Source organism: Chaetodon auriga, chromosome 5, assembly GCF_051107435.1.
Source record: "Chaetodon auriga isolate fChaAug3 chromosome 5, fChaAug3.hap1, whole genome shotgun sequence".
Lineage (NCBI taxonomy): Eukaryota > Metazoa > Chordata > Actinopteri > Chaetodontiformes > Chaetodontidae > Chaetodon > Chaetodon auriga.
The window spans coordinates 14,696,763-14,717,196 of NC_135078.1; the positions used below are offsets into that span (position 1 = coordinate 14,696,763).

The 20,434-nt window shown below is 40.9% G+C and overlaps 3 protein-coding genes across 3 annotated transcripts; all 3 read right to left on the reverse strand.

The window, feature by feature from the left end:
- Positions 1-447: 447 nt before the first annotated feature.
- Positions 448-5,821, reverse strand: areg (amphiregulin). Its single transcript, XM_076731840.1, has 6 exons — positions 5,735-5,821; positions 4,862-5,032; positions 4,403-4,631; positions 4,047-4,217; positions 2,470-2,583; positions 448-644 (listed from the first exon to the last, which is right to left on the reverse strand). Exons 1-5 carry the CDS (start codon positions 5,769-5,771, stop codon positions 2,490-2,492), a joined length of 702 nt encoding a protein of 233 aa, XP_076587955.1. The 5' UTR covers positions 5,772-5,821; the 3' UTR covers positions 448-644; positions 2,470-2,489.
- A 5,089-nt stretch (positions 5,822-10,910) lies between these two features.
- Positions 10,911-17,317, reverse strand: LOC143321257 (proepiregulin-like). Its single transcript, XM_076731487.1, has 5 exons — positions 17,205-17,317; positions 13,255-13,320; positions 12,710-12,836; positions 12,471-12,617; positions 10,911-11,051 (listed from the first exon to the last, which is right to left on the reverse strand). The coding sequence occupies exons 1-5, from the start codon at positions 17,245-17,247 to the stop codon at positions 10,985-10,987; spliced, it is 450 nt and encodes a 149-aa protein (XP_076587602.1). The 5' UTR covers positions 17,248-17,317; the 3' UTR covers positions 10,911-10,984.
- A 961-nt stretch (positions 17,318-18,278) lies between these two features.
- Positions 18,279-20,434, reverse strand: epgn (epithelial mitogen homolog (mouse)). The gene is made up of 5 exons (XM_076731547.1): positions 20,302-20,434; positions 19,920-20,048; positions 19,303-19,423; positions 18,945-19,103; positions 18,279-18,547 (listed from the first exon to the last, which is right to left on the reverse strand). The coding sequence occupies exons 1-5, from the start codon at positions 20,333-20,335 to the stop codon at positions 18,505-18,507; spliced, it is 486 nt and encodes a 161-aa protein (XP_076587662.1). The 5' UTR covers positions 20,336-20,434; the 3' UTR covers positions 18,279-18,504.

The following is a 20,434-nucleotide window of genomic DNA, read 5'->3' on the forward strand; positions in this document are numbered from 1 at the left end:
TAAATTCATGCGATGTTCCTGCTTGTCACACACACACACACACACACACACACACACACACACACACACACACACACACCTAAAACGACTTTTCCAGCCTCTCATGCTTTTGTGATGCTCTCATGAGTCTCTGAATTCCTCAGTGAGCTCCCCTCAGGGTTATTATTCTTGTCTGCTGGATCTATGTTTGGCTAAAAGGCCGAGGTGTTTGTGCGAGCCGGCTGCTGAGGTATGGGATGAATGTAAACATAAAACTCAGGCAGAGATGCATGAACACATGACACTTTCACATAACACTGAGACACTTTATTGGTGATCAAATTCCATCCCTTTTCCAGAGCGAGATGAAGAGCGTTTCTCTGACCTATAACAACAGCAGTGCAATAAATAAAACCAAAGCTACAGAATATCAAAGCACTGAATGCTCAGCATTCGCACATAAAAGACATCATAACAATAGTCCGACATACAAACACTCATAAAGTTGTTAGCAATAAATAATCACACGAAATAAATTACATTCTAATAAGTTGTGGATGGCGTGTTTGTTACACAGCATTTAATGAAGCGCTCTATTCACTCTACTGCTCTTCTCAGGTCCTCAGACTCCTCCGGTCCGCTTCGTCTTTGAATCCTGCAGCTGGCTGAGGACAGACGGAGAGAAATCAAACGTTAATGAATGTGTTAGCATAGACACAGCAAGCACTTTGTGTAACAGTAGAACTATTTTCTAAGAAATCAAGCATGCGACAGTTTATCTAATCCTGCTTAAAGGAAGCACACAGATGTTGTGTTTCCAGTCATTTATATCTGTAGATTGTGCACAAGGTTTGATTATTGACTCAGATGCTGTTATTAAAGCCACTATGTGTAGATTTTTTCTTGGGATTCCAGTAGAATAATTTGTGCTGTTTAAGAATTAGGCAATAAAAACTGTTGGCTAATGTGTGTTTTTCTATACGACCAATGGGCGAATGTTACACAGTTGAAGAAAACTCAGCTTTAAAATTCATTGGATTAAAACAAAGTTGTATAAAAAATGTATTAAAAATGATCTAAATAGAAAAAACTCTTTTTTTCAGTCATTTCCCTCTCACTAATAACATTGTACACACCAAGTTAAGATGTGTGAGATTTGGCAGGTGGCAGCATCATTAAAAAGACATCAGGGCCGGAACAACAGATGGTCTGACAACTGTGCATTTTACACATCCATCAATTTTCACACCAACTTCCCCATTAAAACTTGACTTACTGTACTTGCCATGGCTGAATTATTAGCAACCAAAATTAAGTGGTTGAAATATGACTCTGTCTAATTGTCCAACCACCTCCTTCTTGCCATAGTCTGTCCCATATCTCAGCAATTGCTTTGGTGAGTTATCAAAGCTGATAGAAATAATGGCCAAAACTATAGAAATAAGTCTTAAAACAATAAAAAATGCTCCTTTAAATACATGAACAAAACAATTTAAAGCGTGAGAGTGTGACCTTCAGTATGGCATTGATCCCACTGAGCCAACAAATTACAAGTTGACAGACACATTCCTTTAAAGCTATGGAGCGAACCTTTACTGTACGTGTGAGCCAGACTTGCTTTTCTCTGGAAGGACATTGATTGACACGCAGGCTACGCGGAGAATGCTGCACGGCCGCATTGTTTGTCTCCAGGCGAAAACGTCTGTGTGTCTAAACGCGAGAAATCTGCATGTCAGTGTGCGTGTGTAGCTCAGTGAGATCTCACCACATGTAAGCACACATTAAGCTCTTACAGCAGGGTCATCACGTGTACAGTCAGTGTGTCAGTACTGTTATTGTTTGGACACACGGGTGAATGTGTACCGTCGAGCGTGTGGTTTTTCTTTACGCTGGTATGCAGCGCAGAGATGGGACAGGCCGAGACATCCCCGGCTAATCCAGACTAATTCCTCTAGTAGGGATTCCTCGTTGCGTGACGCAACTCGCCTGATTCAATAACAACAACAGCCGTACGGACTTTTCTGTCACTCTCTGAGCCCACTCTTTCCTGTTTGGCTTAAGGCTCACGTGAACGGAGGCCTGACACCGCCCGCTGAGAACTTAAGCAACAGTTTTGGATCATTAAAATATACACCACCGGAAATCCAGGAGCACCTGATTACATCGCCTTCTGACAATATTGCTTGCATTAACATCAGCATCCGAATGGTGAAGGTTTGGGTTTTCCATTTTGAGTCTTAGAAACTGACTGCTCACTGAGCCCCGCCGCCCTGACACACTTCATTAGCTCTCAAAACAATGGTTCCTTGATTTTAGAGAGAAGCAGCTTTAACATGACAACTCCAAAGCTTGACTGCTTTATTGTTGCTAAGCTGTGATTGGACGAGAGGTTCAGGAAACTATCAATTGAAGTTTTCAAGTTTGGTGGATATTGAGATTGAGTGTGTGTTTGTCTACACACAAGCAGGTCAAAACCTGAGCAACACCTACCTCATCATAACTGGACGCCGTCACACCACAATGTCACCGATGGGCTTCTGTAGCTTCTCCTGCTCCGACCCGGTCCCCAGGTAGGAGGCTAGGAAGTTTTTATGTGACCTGTAACTACAAAAGACATTCAGCATGAGTATAATGTGGGCCAAGGGCTCGTGACTGTCACGACGATGGCAGTAAAGTTTTTTTGAGAGGAGTGCAGAGTGCATGACCTTGATCCTGTACAGTGATTCTACAGCCCATAAAGTGCATTGATTATCAACCCTGCCACATTGTTTTTTATTTGTAGGCTGTTTTGACCTGAAAAGAACTTGGTGGTAGTTCACTCTCACAGTAATAAATTCAACTTTTTCTCTATGGCCACACCTCAGTACATCGGCTAACCGTGGCCGTAAAGCATTAACTGCACTGCTGGCTACTGGACAACTGACTTTGCCCCACATTCCAGCCGTAGAAGTGATTTGGTCACACACTGATAAGGAACGATGATTGTACAGTCAATGACTGGTCACACTGTTACATTGAATAATAGACTGCAGTTTAAAGGAAATCTTGAGTAAGGTGTGACATTGACGCAACACAATTTGTTGTGAAATTGCATTTTTCACTAGAGGTCTACACTAAATCTGAGAATGAGATGTGAAAGGTGTAAAGGTCAAGAAGTCCATCCTGTGAAGCTGGTGAGCAACACCTGTACAGTGTGGGTGTGTTTGGGTGTGTTAATATGCTTTTTGATGTGTCAGTGTGTTTGAATGCCAAGAAGTGTTTCTGGGCAGGATGTGTGGGTTGTAATGGGTGTTATGTTGAGATTCACCAAGGTAAGGGTGGTTGCCCTCACGCTTAAAGCTTCATTAATCTGCCCTATAACAGTCCTAAAGAATAAAGAACAATAAAGGGGATTTTGTACTAAACCACTGGCATCAGGCCTTTCATATTATACTTCCAACTACTATGAAAAGTGATACCTCGCAGAAGAGAGAGGCAGGTGGCATTCACAACCAGTGCACTGTGAGCTGGTCCATGTAAAGTTTGAACATTTTTAAATTAAATGCCTAAATATCCTGTACAAACTGCACCCAGCATACTCATGTTAACCAACCCCCATGGGTTCATGACACACGAAAGGGGTGAGACCGCCTAAATATATAATGTCTGTGAATTTCATGGATACAGTTTTTCATTTTTCTCTAAATGTATTAGATTATTAAATGTTTTAATGTGCAGAGAACCCAAAGAATAAGATTTAACATGTTATATATGTAATTTATTTTATCTTTGTTTTTTTTACCAAGTGACTGTAATTAAAGGAAAAGTGCAAAATTTGTTTCATTTTACACGCTATATTATTTATCAATTAATTATTTTTGACTTTCACTACATTTTGTCAGTGTTGGTGCTCCATACATTACTGTTTCTAATTTTTTACCACTTTATCACACAATCTTTCAATTAGTCACGTCTGTTAGCTTAAAGCAGGGTTTACACTGCTGTTCAGATACACATGAAGTTGTGTGTGTGTGTGTGTGTGTGTGTGTGTGTGTGTGTGTGTGTGTGTGTGCCACGTGCATACTTACTGAGCGCAGGTCATGAGCAGGATTGCGGTGCAGCTGATGACTGACAGGACCACAGCAATGATCACCAAGACCGTCTGCACCAACTCAATATTGGTGCCCTGATCGGACACGTTTTTAACCGTCTTCAGAGTTTGGATCCCACAGCGCTCCCCGTCGTAACCCTTCATACATCTGAAAAGCAAAGAGTCACCAGAGCAAAAAGTTCAGCCAGTGAGGAGATGTGACATCAGGAACTCAGAGTGTTATTTGGGTGTTTAACAGAGGTTTAAACTTGGTGTCTGCACACAAAATAGTCTGAATCTGGTCAATGGAGCTCATATTCGTACATATACAGAGTGAACTGGTGCTGTACTCACATGCACACCGGCTCCTGCAGGCCCTCTACGCGCTTGCAGTAGCCATGAATGCAGTAGCCCAGGTGGGTGGAGGTGCAGGGATCCTCGGTGGTGCTGAGAGTTGAGGAGTATCCGCTGGTGAGGAAGGTGTGCTCAGGGTTGAAAGCAGTGGTGATTTTGCTCCTGTGCTTGTTCCTCTTCCTGCCTTTGCCTTTCTTTTTCTTCCTCTCATCTCTACCGGGTTGTAAATCTGTAGAAGGAGACATTGTAAATGAAACTTAACTGAGGTTTATGGCATCATTTTACAGGAACTTACAGGAAACACTGCCTTTTGTTTTAAACATTTTGAAGAGTGACAACTTTTCAGCCACTGGTCACATTATTGAATATCATCATCCATCAACAGTCACAAATGAGCTTCACCCCAAATCAAGCAGCACTCGACTTAAAAAAGGAAAGCGTGTGTTTTGTTTGTCGTACCGTGAAGGCTGAAGTTGTCGGCTCCTGAAAGCTCCTCGTCTACTTCCAGCTCGTCATCGTCGGCCAGCAGACTCTGGAGGCCCTCTCCAGAGGCTGGACCCCCAGACACTCCAGTTAGTTCACCGGAGAATGTGGCTTCAGATCCCTGAGTACCAGGAACACCGCAGACGACTGTAAGTCCAACAGGACACACAGAAAAAAGAATAATGCGTGAGATCAAATCTACATAGAGACATGAAAATGATAAGCAGTAAGGGCCAATCATATAATGTAGTTCAATGTGCTTTTTCGACACAGCATCTGAAGACCTTTCTGTCAAAGCGAGAAACCAAACTAGTCATTTTTTTCCCTTCTTCTTCTACAGCCGCCAGGAAGGTAGTTTAGTTACTTTCCACTGACATTGTATTCAGAAATCTTAGCCCATTTACAACTGACTCATCCGTTCATCTTAAAACATTGAGAGCAATCTGAGCTTCCAAGGCACACACTGCATTAGCACTGAAACCAGCACGACCAGTCCACATCCAGAGCCACACTGTACCTGAATGCATCGCTCACACTAGACACAACAATGATAACTACGAATCAATTAAGTATTTAAAGGATGTTGACCTTTCACAGGGTACATGAACCTGAGCCGGTAATAATTTGAGAGTCAGCAGTGCTGCACCTGTGACACAATTTCTTTTCTCTAGAACACCTGAATATCCATCTCCTGCCTGACAAGTCCTCACCTGCAGAGACATTTCTTTCTTCCTACCCCCCCCCCCCATTCTTGTACCCTTTTACATTTCCTTCCATTTCCCTCATTATTACTCTCTGCACATCACAGACACAAACAAACACAGAACACAAGTACAAGTCCAGACTTACCGAAGCACAGGAGACAGGTGAGGACGAGAGGGTTCATATCCCAGGAAGAGAGTGTTGTGTGTATGACAGGCCTGCACTAATCTGTGTGTCAGAGTGTGTGTTTGTCCCCTGCTGATAGAGGCTGTGCTTTGCTCTCTTTACCTCCGCTGGGTGCAGCTTTTATAGACCAACGCCTGCCTCTCAACTCCAAGGAGAAGGAAGGGTGTGTGTGTGAGACAGACGCAATTGTGTATGTGTATGTTTAAGTGTTTGTGTGTGTGTGTGCGTGTGTGTGTGTATGTGTGTGCACGCTTAAACACACTTAACATAGTTACATCCCAGAAGAAGCAAGAAAGGTTCACGTAACAAAGGTGTGTGTGTGTGTATGCGTAGCTTGTACGTGTGTGTGTGTGTGTGTGTGTGTGTGTGTGTGTGTGTCTAATGATTAATGCTCTGCCTCAGGCAACACATTTTGCACCTCATGTTCTTACACATGATGAGGCTTCTGTCGGGGAATAATAAGTCTGAACGAGACTGAGACACAGAGCAGTTTGATGTATTCTGACTCGTTTCTCGTCACCATTAAAACACACACAGAAACATTTGTTCCTGCCTCTTTAGCTGTTATTGCTTCCACACGTCTCGTTCTTTGGTCAAGAATAGGGCCTTAATTACAGTGTCAGTCCATTAGTCGAGCCACGTCTGTACTTAAAGCAAGGTACAAAGATGACCAAAAGCTTGTCAATGAAGGCATGAGATAAAATGAGTTTTTTATGATTGTGACTTGTGACTGATAATTGCTGTCATGTACAGGTATGAGCTAATGGTGAAAGGTGCGATAAAAATGACATCATGAACAAAGTGATAGTAATTCAACTCTGAATTTTGCTTTTTGCTGAGAGATAAGTCATGGGTTTTTTTTAGATAAACCATTTTTTAGTTGTGTTTTTAACAGTGAAGAGCTCCTCTACATGTAGTTTTTGTTCTATTTTTATTCAATCACTGGTTAGAACACACACGACCTGTTATTTTAATATTCCACCTATGTTTTGTATTGTTCAACAGGGTGTCTTTCTGTGTCTGAACTGTCGTGTTTGTGGTTTGATTAAATGGTGAACAGTGTTACTATTTCAGTACACTGTAACCATAAGGAGACCTTAAGGTTTGGGTGTGGATGCTGCTGCACAGAAGGGTGTGTTGGCTATGTTGTTGTGTCTGTAGACAGAGGCTGCGCCATCATTTGTGCTCCACTGGAATCCAATAGAAACCTGCTAGGAATGCTGGGAGCTTCTCCATCTCATTCCTCGGCCTCAACAGCAGCCAGACGCTTCTGACAGGTTTTGTTTCCAGCGGCTGTGGAATTAAATTGTTTGGATTGTGTGTAATGGCATTGGGGATATGTGATATGAACATGTGGAAAGTCTGACACAAGCCCAGAGAGGAGCACCTCATAACAGCCGCCCACTGTAATCACACTGTAACGCAGCCCATGCCACGAGGGATGAAACGGTCCTGACACGCAAATGCAGCCGTATCTATTTGGATAAAACTTTGAATCATGCTTTTTCACAAAACAGTTACACGCTCAGGAGCTGTCACAATAAAAGGGATTATTGCCCACGTGAAGCACAACGTAAGATGTAAGTGTGCACACACGCGCGAATTAAAAGAAAAACTGTATAAGGCTGTTCTTTGAGGCAAGCGCTGCTGCTTTTTCCTGGTTTGTGCTGGTTGGTTTCTTGATTGTGTGGACTTGTATTTGGCCTTTTTAGGTTGATTGCCCTGATTTGTAACACCTGCCCCAGTCTTCAATCAGATTTCAAGGCTACACGAATCAAACAAAGTGGAGGAAAATCAACTGGTCCTCAACCATTACTGTTGACATTATAGTAAATGTGTTGGAATGTGTGCAGGTTGATAATAAAAAGATATATTATTTTGTGTGCTTAGGACTTTTTTCTTTTTGCCGTGATATCAAAAGAGGTATCCAGTATTTTTTTACACTAGTTTTGTACCAAAGATTAAAATTCTGGATAACATTTTGTTAATCAGCAATCAAACACAGGCTACATCTGAGTCTTATGAAACCATCAAACCAAAATATTGGACAAATTGAAATTTGGACATGATAATAGTGCTGGAGGAGATGTTGGTTCATATAGCAGATGTTGGAGTGGAGAAAATGTCACAGGATCACCAAAAGCGTTAGGATTCGTCCTCTGAGGATCATGAATGTCTGTTTGCATGGCAATCCATCCGATAGCTGTGGAGACATATCAGCGGCGGTGGGCCGACCGACCAACAGACCTACATTACGTCCCTACAGCCGAGCATGGCAAACAAATAGAACAGTGAAAATATGACATGAATCAGCCTTGAGCTGCAAAACAGATGTGTACATGACACACGTGGACATTTTTGTTTTGTTAAAGGACACGCAAGGATGCAGCTTAATGGGGCTTCCACCAACCACATTACTCACTGCATGAGCAACCTACTATTACTTATGCAATAATTAGGTAATAACGGTTAACAGGGAATGAGCACAGTGTGGGGATTAGAGAAGCATTTCCTGAATTTTGTTGTGAATGTTTATCACCACGTTTTATATTTAGAATGAAATGTGTTTGTGGGTCTTTGCGTGTGTAAGTGCACGCTGATGTGTTTTTAAGTGTGTGTGTGTAGGTCTGCAGCTGAGTTAATGTTTATGTGTAATCGCCGCTGTTCGTTTGCATACAGAACATGTAAGGATGCTTCCGCTGGGTGTTAAGAATGGCTCATTGACTCTGGTTGAAGCACTAATGAGGGTGCAGAGTTTACTGATTAACTCCAGAGCGGACACTGTGATCAGGAGGTCAGACGATGACTGAAAAGCCTGCAGTTCTTTCTATTTTGAACGAGTTAATATTGCATCCCTCTCATGTAAATGTACAAGTGCAACAACATGAGCAAAAGTGCAACCATACGATACCGATACGTGTAATTATATCCAAAGGTCAGTAAAGTTGATTAATGTGTCTGATAAGAAATTCTTTCATTCTGACATCATATAAAAAAGTGCCTAGGTCTAAACATTTTATGTGTGTAGTAATCTCTATTATCCAATCATGTGTTCACAAAGTGGTGAACCTCGCTCCATCCTCGCTTGTGAGCGACTGAGTCTTTCCAGGATGCCCCTTTCACACCCAATCATGATACTATCACCTGTTACCAATCAACCTGTTTACCTGTGGAAAGTTCCAAACAGGTGTTGTTGGAGCATTCCACAACTTTCAGTCTTTTGTTGCTCCTGTCACACCTTGTTTGAAACATACTGCCGCCATCAGATTCAGAATAAGCTTATATTTACAAAAATCAATGAAGTTAATGAGGTCAAACTATATTGTATCATTTTCAATGGGCTATATGTCAAAAAAAAAAATTAAAAAAAAGCTTAGCAAATTATCACATTATGTTTTGAACAGCCTCCCAACTTCTTCTGGAGTCTGGGTTGTAGGTGGAGGTATGATTAGACGCCACACTCCCACTGATACCATCATGCGTCTGATTCAAAAGGTAACAGGTTCGTTAGTGAATCAGATGTTCTGCTAATGAAAGGTCTTTTTTCGCTGCAGACACTTTAACTTGTCAGAGCAGGAACAGCACAGGTGTAACGAATAACATTAATGATGAGTCACATAAGTGAGCCAGCATGCACAGCACCGCGCAACCGTGAGGCAAATGCAGCTGTGAATGTGCTTAATCACTTTGGTCATTGTGTCCTTTGTGAGAAAAAGGGTCTTTTGAGGCTTTTAGGATATCTGAAGCCGCATCTTGATTTTTTTAAGCAGAGCTCTAAATAATGGGGCGACAGTTTAAAAAAAGACATGTGCCGCATTAACCTACATTTGGAAACTTATCTCATATCTCAGATGATCCACTTTCACTTACCGTATAACGTTGCTCAGTGGACCTACTTCTTTTTTTATTTTTTGAATGCACTTGAAACAATACAGTTAAACAAAAATTACATTTGTGTCCTAAATCCGAAGTCCAGAAAAGAGTTACAGAGATAAAGGTCAGTCTTTAATAAGTGGATAACAAGGTGCAAATTTGAAATGTATTTGTTATAATTCATATTTTAGTCAACGTGTTTGTACAGATACAGTAATACTGCTTTAGCAAAAGTGTCGTGTCATGTAGAAAAGAAAAAAAAATATGCGTTGGTAAAGAGAGATATTTTCTTTCAAGGAAACTGTTCATCACACGGCAGAAAAATGTGAAAACTGTACAAAGACACGAGAAGGCGGTGAAATGTGAAGACTTTCAACTGGAACCTTCAGACAACAATGTGGGACGAAGACCAGAGTCAATGACGCAGAAAAGGAAATTCATACATTTCATTCATTTTTGTAACAGAGCTTCCAAAACAGAGAAGATTCCAGTATAGAAAATAATACTTTATAATAAATTATCAAAATGAGAATACTCTCTCACTAAACACATAAAAAGGCACAGAACTGTTACACTCAGCTGCCAGTCTAACGGCAGTGATAATGACAAGAATGTGTATTTTTAATATTCATCAAAGCTGCGAAGGACAACAAAGCAACAACAAGTAGAAGTTACTCCAGGCAGGAAGGTCAGATACACATAAAAAACTACAGAACAGCAGAGAACTGTACTTGAGGAAGTAAATTAGAGGCCTGAAAGCAGCTCGATGGGTAAGATTTGATCATTTTCTCTTGTAATGCATTTCACTTTGATATGAGGCTGCATTAAAAGAAGATGTGCAACCTGAAGAACATGAAGATACTACAGCAGGGCTGCTTACTGATAAAGATCATTATTATGTTACTGCCAGTCAAATTCAGTCAAATCTGAGCTGTGGCTTCTTGGCTAAGAACTTTAAAAGTACATGATTCGAAATCCTAAATTTCTATACGTATGGATCACGACGAGGGGTCAGACATGTTCCACGTTCGTCCACTCTTACTCTTGACGTCGGTTCAGACTTGCACATGTCTCCATGAATTTTCCATGAACCTCCATCATTGTGAGTAATGTCACCCACAGACACTTTTTTCATGTGTCTCATTCATTGCATCGCACGCAAAGCTGCTTCTTTTTGAACGTTTTAATCTCTCTGTAGTAAGATCAATCCCGTAAAGCAGCCTGTGAGCGTAAGCCGGTCAGGTAACGTCATGGTATGATGAAATTTTCAATTTCGGAAACTGGGAAAATCCTGGTTTGCCCTCTCCAGCAGCGGATGCAGTGGGTGTGTGTGGGATTCTAAACACTCTGGACTCCTTTGTAACCGTGCCGCTTCTGCTGACGGGGGAATTTCTTTTTCTTATACCTGTAAAAGCAACACAGAACATCTTTTAGTCTATTCAAACAGGCGCAAACCAAATCATTTACTTTACATTGTGCCACCCTCAAAGAATCCTTGGGATGAGCTGAACTGGTGACCCGGATTAAATGTCCAAAGGAATGGCTTTGAGATCATAATCATCGTCTGAGGTTTGACGTGTGTCTGCATGACACAGGATGTTGCGGCAGACTTTACGTCATGAGGGGCTTCATTTCAAATACGAGCTACACCTGCAGGTTTTACATGATGAAAGGCAGTGTCTGAGTCACCCTCAAATCCATGATCACACCGTATTTGCACGAACAGAATGCATCAGCAGAAAAAGTAAAAGGAGAGTTTCGGTGTAAATGAATTCTTGTACTTGTATTTGGTTTATAATGAAAAGAAAAAAGCACAAAAACATGAAGCTACATACATTGAGCTACAAGGAACATACGTAAATAAAGATTACAGTTATTATTACTCCCCGTCTGTTAATAATATAAGCAGCATATGCTTGTACATACACACTTTTATTACAACAGCTGAATTTATCTCATCATGATGTCATTTTTTTCACTTGTTTTAGACTTCAAGGATTCAATCATGTACAAAAATTACTTGGTAAGGTGAATGTCCTTGTAGCGTGTGCAGCATGTAAAATCTGCAAAGTAACTCGAGCAATCAGTTCAGTGTAGTGCAGTAAATAATAAGTGAGTACGGGCATAAAGTAACAGCAGAATGAAATACTCAAGTAAATACATGTACCTCAAAATTGTAATTAAAACTGCAATGACTGAATTTTTTTTGGGCCACTTGGGGGCAGTGTAAACAAACTGCAAACACAACACTGACATATCAAATCTTAAGTTCTTGAACATCCAGCTGTTACAGAGCAACATTATAGATTCATTTGAATGTAAGTCCAATATGCACTCTCTTTTCTTCCGCTTTTGGGCTCCACCAATTCCATTTGTAATATCACCAACTAACAGTCACTCTCGTTAACTTTGACTATCTGCTGTTTGGTGCAGACCAGGTAGTGTACAGGGCAGTTTTAGGGCCTTTTTTGCTAAAAACAGCTGCTTGCTGCGGCTGAAAATGAAGATATGAGAGTGGCGACGGTTCATCAAAACAGTAAAACTGTGGGCGAGTCAGCTAAACACTGAGCTGAAACTCACTGTAAATCTCCATAAAGCTAAGGGGAGCTGCACATCCAGGTGATGCTTGTCTTTAAGTTCATCGTCAAGCTGCCACCTTCACATTGTCATGTTATCATGCTGTCATTTCATACACTGTTATAAGCGATGATTATAGGCACGTTCAGTACAGTACTTGAGTAAATTGGTGACTTACAGTGGTTACTACCCTTCATACATCAAAGTCTCAAACACACACACATTCATCCACAGACGAAAGCCTTACCATTTGCAGCAGAAGTACAGAGCTCCAGACAGACCTATGATCAGCAGACTCACACAGAAAACGGTGACAATTATCTGCTCTTCTCCCATCGGCTGAACGACGAGCTCCAGTTTGCCACACCTGGGGCCATAGAAGCCCCTCTCACACCTGCAACACAAAGAGACGAGTCATTCCTGCTCACACATGGTGATTAAAAGCAGCAGACGCACACTCACTCACACACACACACAGGATCGTACTTGCAGTGGTGTTCGTTGTTGTCCACCACCAGCATGCACTGGCCGTGGTTCAGGCAGTACTTGTCAAACGTGGTATTGCAGGTCTGTATTGACCGTTTCACCACATGAGGGCGCTCTTCTCCCTGCCCTAAAAGACCAAAAACAAGACCTCTGTTAAGCCTTTTCACGGGACACTGCAGCGTTTTCACTGAATGGCACTCTGTGGACCCTCTGGGATGAATAAACATTTGTTCATCTTACAGACCTGTGTTTAGAGACATCTTCGGAACCACTTAATGTCTTCGATTTACAGGAGCAGGCTTTAAAATAAACTCCTTAAATGCCTCATTTGTGCTGGACAGAGGTCGTGACACACACATATTTCTTTCTACAGCCTCAATACACAATATCCCTCATGAGGTCACTTCCAGTTGCATTCTGTGTTTGCAGTAATACTTCCAGGACAAATCTCTGCACATTCATTATACTTGACAAAAAAAAGTCATTAGTTATCGTAGAAAGTTTGAAATACACAAATATAAGATGACGGCCGTCTGGCTGAATACCTGCAGACAGAGAGGCGCTGGATGAGACACTCTTGGTGAGTACATGTGGCCAGAGCAGCATGAGCCCTGTTGAACAGAGAAACACTGGCTCGTTAATTATGCTGCGTTTAAGGTCAGCAGGTCAGTGTTTATTATGATTGGACTTGAACGATCCCACACAAGTGCTGGTTCCCAGCCTTTTCAGCCTTTTTGCCTTGTGTCCCTTAAAACAAACGTGCGACCCCTTGTCACAGGTTTAATATCTATGAGTTGAGATCAGTTTAAAAAAAGTGATTTTCTTTTCTCAAATTGTTTAATTTGAATGATTTGGGGCCTGAAAAGGTACAATTTTCCAATATTTTACAAGAAAACCAGAAAAATAAACATTGTTTTGTTCATCTGTAAGACTTCCTCAGACCTTCATCACCCTCCTCTCCTCTCCTGCTCTTGATTATGTGGGTAATATGAGGTGAGCTTGTTGCAGCACTGTTCACTGTTACCCTCGACCCTAAACATCTGCATTAACCAGCTGAGTGTTGCATATTCATCTTTTCACAGAGTCAAAGAGTCCAATTCCTTTGAGATTTTGCAAACAGTTGGAAAACAGTATTCCTGATGAAGATCTTACAGATCAACACGTTGCCTGTCTCTTAATGAGAAATAAATTATTCATTTGGAGACTAACAGCGTGCAGATCTTTCTCCTCTGTGCCTGGAAATCACTATCATAAAAATGTCACTTGATTACTATTTAGACATGTTGGTTTACATACATAACTTTGATGTCTGACCTCATTGGTGACGGTTTTTATTCAGGATGAGGGAAAAACTATAATGTCATAAGTTAAATTCTTCTCCCATATTATCACTTTGACCCAATTTCATTTGTCATGACAGATAACAGTATCTGTTGTTTATAAAAACCTTAATTTGACATGCGAGTAGAGACCTGGATTATCATTTTTGCATGACAAGCTACATTTTTTTCATAGATTTCAAATGAACATCAATAATAAAGAATGAATCTGCTTCGCACGTGTAACATGATATTTTACGTGAGCAGAGCGACTGATTTGTGTTTGCTGAGTGTGTTTCTGTAAGACACCACACTAGCATTAAGGGGGAAAAATTTTTGGCTAGATAAGCCTGATTGGCTTCCAGTGTCTTTGTGTAAACTATGCCAAGAAGGACCTGACGTGGTGTGGCTCGTGTTGCCTAGCCCTCATGCCTGTACCAGCCTGCACAACTTCATAAAGCAGACGCCCACATTCCTGCAGGCAGGACAGAAAAACACAGGAACCTGGATGCAAGATGTGTCTGGTTACGACTGGTTATGAATCTGGTTATACTTGCTATAAAAGCCTGGCCATTGCACCCTCTCTGGGTTTCTGTTCCTGTCTGTTGTTATGGCTGCAGAGATATTTTCCTCTGTGTTTTCTGTGAGAGGGCTCAGGCTGGTTGTTGGGTGTTTCTGATGTGGCTGATAGGTGTAAAATACATAGGGCACTTGAGCTGCAAGTGATGACAAAGCAACTTTTTTCACTTATTACCACTGTTCGATCAGCCCATATGTATCATTAATCACTGACTCACTCTCTCTGGCAGGTCAAGAGCCAATATGATCCAGATACTGAGCTCACCTCATTGCGTTAATCTGGACGAGAATTGCTCTTGTATTTTTCCATCTGTTTGCAAAATCATGAGGGAATTTGACTCTCTCACTTGAATATGCAACACTGGTTAATCCAGATTGTTCGTGTCCAGGGCAAAGGTAAGCAGGGCCACAACAAGCTCGCTTTACATGACCCACATCATCAAAGTGAGAGGAATTAAACTGAGAGTTGCATGAAGTTACTACAGAACTCAAGAAGTGGTTCATTTAAGGAGGTATTTTTTGGATTTCTATCACTTTCTAAATCCTAATAAGAAATTAACACTGTGTTCGTGGTACTCACAGTGTTGGGAAATAACTAAGTACATATACTGCATTGAAGTAGAGTTCTGAGGTACTCCTACTTTACTACCTCCACTACAGGGGGGAATATTATGCTTTTTACTCCCCTTCATTTGTCTGCAGCTGCTGGTTATTTTTTTTTTATTTTGCAGAAATAACGATGCCAGAATTTTGTTTTTTGCTCTTTTCCTCTCCCTTTAATCATCTCACGACCCCTTAGTTTAATCTCATGACCCTTCAGAGGGGGCCCGACCCCTTGTTTGGGAACCACTTTGCCAAACTGCCTAAATACATGAAGTATTTTAAACTAGATAAACCTCAGTCAGCTACAACAGAAAACTGCTGCTTACACTTTAATGCAGTATTAACTATCTAATAATGTCATATGTTATGTTATAGCAGTGGGATATTTCTCTATTTCTCTGCAGAGTAAGTACTTTTACTTTTAATACTTTAAGTATATTTTGCTGATAATACTGATTTTACTTGTGATGCAGTATTTTTACATTGTGGTATTGGTAAGTTTCCTGAAGGATTTGAGTACTCACTCCACTGCTGGGTATCATCAGTTTACACAAGCTAGAAAACACTGTTTGTAATGTGACATTTTATAGATAAGAACAAACCTGAACAACAAGCAAATGACAGGCCTAATCAGACCACATGTGCTGTCAAATACTAAATCTCCCATTCATGTCTTAATTGCCAACATCTTTCAGCATCCCTCAGGCTCTGAGCTCAGCATGTGCGTCAGCTCATTAACACAGGTATGTGAGTCTTTCATCTGACTCCAAAACTTCCACTCAGGTCGATTTCTGAAATGAGTTATGACTAAGAAGCGGGCTTATTGGTGATAACTGTGGTAGAGAAGGAAAATCAGATGCTTTACTCAGTAAAATCCCATGCAAGATACTTTAAAAGTAAAAGGTCCCTCAAACACTCACATTTGACGTTTTAGTTCAGGTGACGGAGTTCTGATGTGCAGATGTGATTCTGCTGCACACATCTGTCTCCTCAGAGGTACTTTCATGCTCTCAGTCCAGATACAGGATTTGATGCATAGATGCAAGATACATTTCACAGCATGAAAGAAATGCTGCGATCACCTCCATAGCATAAAAATACTCATTTAATTTTACAAAAGAAACAGTACAGAGCACTTGAACTTCAGATATCAAAAGTAAAAATACTCATTGCACAGCAGAATGGATCCTGCTATATTATTATTATAATCATTAGTTGTTTATTATTTATTAGCATTTTAATATAACTGGTTGAGGTCATCTTTTATCATCATTTTATTTACTGTTGGTATTTTAATATATAGCAGTGCATCGGTTGTATGTTTTGTGCATCTTGATCTTAAACTTCTGTCAATGACATGTCATGTAAGAAGTGCATTACTTCCTTCTGAAATACTGTGGAGTAAGTTGTAATTTGTGCTTCTAACTACAGCTGCACATACATACAGTGCGTAAATATAGTGGAGAAAGACATCACTTCCCTCTCAATGTGCTGAAATAAAAATAAGATGTTGCAAAAAATGGAAATATCAATGTCAGTAACTTTTCAAAACAGTTTTCAGGTACTTGTACTTTACTTGATTATTTTAATTTGATGCTACCTTATACTTATACTCTACTGCACCTTTCTTTACTGCCTTGCATTTATCTGGCAGCTATGGTGACTATGGTTACTTTGCAAATCGAGATTGCACACATGACCAGCTTGTTCATTTGCATTGCTATTGATTGAACTACCCAACAGTATATTAAAAATTGAAATGAAACGTAAATAGTGACTCAGGCAGGCCCTAAAGCAGCAGTGCGTCAACACTGTAATCCCTTTTCATTTCATAATAGCTTGTTCTGATTACTGCCTTTGCCTCAGAGTACATTTCATGTCTCCTGACGATGATGACGGCCCACCTGAACCCTGTCACCCCCGATCGACGCGTCAAATGAGCGTCAAACAAACGTGCCAACCTTCCTCTCAAACGATCAAATGAAACAACTCACCGATAAGCGACAGGAGCGCTGAAGGTTTGCTGTTCAGATTCATTTCAGAGGCGCCGGGTCGCTGACAGGAGGCTCGGTGGGCGCGCAGGTAGGAGCCAGTCTGGACTGGGGACGCTTCCGAGTTGTCAAGATAACTAAAAAGGGGGCAGGCGATGCGCTTGAGTCCTGGCACTGACAAACTGGAAAACAACGGGCCCGATCCTGCGGCTTGGGTGTGGTGACAGACTCCTATAATTTAGACAATTTCACACTTCAAAGGTATGAATAAAAAGACAGACCCTGCAGGCAGCCCTTTCCAAAGAACAAGCAGAGGCTGCTTCTGCCATCGTCATCCTCTTCATCCTTTTATCACTTCAAATTCAGGTGGAAGTCCGGTATTTATTCAAAGATGTGCACATAACGGATAACCAGTGATGTGGGAAGTATTCAGGTCCTTTACTTCAGAAAAAGTACTTAAACCAGAATGTAAAAATAGGCCTAGTTATCATGGATTTATGTGTTATTCTATGTGAACATATAGAAGCTTGTTACTGTTGAGGCTGCTCAAGGTGGGATAATTTTAACATCTTTATGCACTGTTGAGTAGTTTCTAATAGCCTGCAACAGTGCACTCGATTTTACACACTCAGAAATTTGGTTTGAGAAATTACAAAGTTGCAAAAGTACCTGAAAAGTACATGTAGGTTGGTGCAGTAAAAAGTACAATATTTCTGTGTGTAATGTAGCAGAGTAGAAGCATTTGGTGGTGGAATGAAGGCCTCACCGCTGCAGAGAGATGTGGTTTAATCCCATCATCGTCCTACACATAGGCCACCTATGATATTCCTTTAAAGACTTAACAGTTACTGATTTTTAGAATTTAAAGTAAGAATATTTCAGGTCTGGTTTGTTAAATACTAACATGTTCATACTAACATCTTCTCAGGCAATTCGTGGTGTTTGTGTGTGTTTATGCACCTTTCACCCGCAGGAAGTCAAACAACACAATTTTTTTTTTCAGAAATTTATTACAAAAACTTAAATAAATGGAACACGTTCAATAAATTAATTACTATTTATAATAAATAGCCATGTTTGCTTTCCCACATTCTTGAAAGGGCGATGAGGCGATAAATATCAGATCCTCCGCAGGGTCTGACACGTTTTAATTAACTTAATCCTCTTAATTGCTGGGTAACCGTCATCAGTGCTGTGGATTGTACAGTACGATGAGATGTGATTGTTGATGTTTTTCCAAAGAGACCGTGATGGAGATGATGATGATGATGAACAGTGAGTTGTTGGAGGTCACACTGACGACTCACACTGGTGCAGATTTGATCAGTTTTGCTGATTTTATACACCTGCAAGAGAAAAACCATCAGAATTAGAATTCTTAACACCTAACTGCCTGTAAATACACCAATGCTACTAATTTGAAATGTACTTTTTTTATATATATAATTCACTCAAAGTGTGAACTTTAACAACTTTAACAACTGTAAACCACAAGACTGAAAGAAGAAGCACCGAAAATGTGTCATTTTGCTTGATGGTATGAAGAAATCCCAGACAAATATGCAACGACTTGATGAGTAATCTCTTGAAAATTAATTAGATCATTTCCTTAAAAGTGAAAAGTTTTAACTCAGATGTTTTGATGCTTTAATTCTGTGACACTATATTTCACCTGCTCCCAAATGCCCCTGTTCCTTCACACAAACACAGCATCGTATGGAGAAATGATGTGCAGATCCTCACCTCTTGTAGACAAAACAGTAAATGATGCCAAAGAGGACGAGGATGAACATGGCGACACCAAAACTGATGGCGATGAGCTGCTCCACCTCAGGCTTGGTGTGAGTGTTCCCAGTGACACTGAAGAACAGGCAGCGTTGCCCGCTGTACGAGGGCTTGCAGCTGCAGAGCAGACAGGGAAATATGTGAGTGTATTCACAAGGTGAACACGAACCAACATGTAGATATGAAGCAGTGTTTTGATCATAACTAAAACACACAAGGAACCCACAGGCTGGGCCTAAACATGCGTGTGTGTGTGTGTGTGTGTGTGTGTGTGTGTGTGTGTGTGTGTGTGTGTGAGAGAGATAACACTTCTTACATGCAAGATGGTTGGTCACTGTCTTGGGGGTACATGCACTCTCCACCGTTTTCACAGTAGTTTGCATGTTCGCTTCCACAGGATCTGTGTGAGCGCAGAACCCGACCTTCCTCCACGCTGCCTGCAGAGAGGAAGAGCGAGGGTGGCTTCAGTCATCACGTTTTAACACGAGTGATAATGAGTGAGTCAGTTAATAAAGTGTCAAATACATGACAGAACAGATGGAAAATTTTTAAATTAAAACTGACAGAACAAAAAATAACATCAAAACTCCAAATTTATTGACCAATTAACTCATTCAAAAAGGTGTCTTGTTTTGTTTTTTTAAAGATCATTACATTTTTCATTTGTCAGATGTTTTTGATCTTAAATTTCTTCCTTGTGACAGGAGGGGGGACCCATACTGCTGCCAATTATTTATCATTACATGGATTCATTGATCAGTTGATGATTGATTGGCACAGTCGAGCCCCAATAGGGATGAGTCCCCCCACAGATTTCTATGGCACCTCCAAACACCAGATAAAAATACTGTTGTTTTTTTTTAAACTTTAGAGCTTCATAGTTTTTCTATAAATCAGTGATAAAACACTTTTTAACACACTGAAGACACGTACTGTTGATGAGCTCCGTGGTCAGAGCGGAGTTTGACAGAGCAGGAGTCGGTGTGGTCTGCAGGTCGTCAGTCATGGCGGTCTGTCCTGCTGTGGTCAGGAGAAGCAGCACTGCCACTGCTGAGAGGAGGGCTGCGAAACATGGAGGAGATAACAGAAGATGTGAACGTAGATGATTAGATTCTACTGTGAAAGGGGTTTATTTCCCCCCCTGCAAAACTCACTTTCAAATATGACAAAGAATTGCCTTCAAGTTGGTGTAATATCAACAGTACTACTACAATCAAGGACAATTAATGTGCATCCCAACAAACTCCGAAAACTGGCTTCTCCTGAATCTTAACTCATTTCAAATCTGACGCCACAGAGTGAAGCAGAAACTTACCTTTCTCCAGGTACGTCTGTCTCTGACTAAACATCTTGCCTTCGTCTGGCGTCCTCAGCTCAACCGCTTCTGCCTGGCAGCACTTTGCTGAGCTATATACTGACTCTCAACCACTGAAAAGATTTCAACAGCC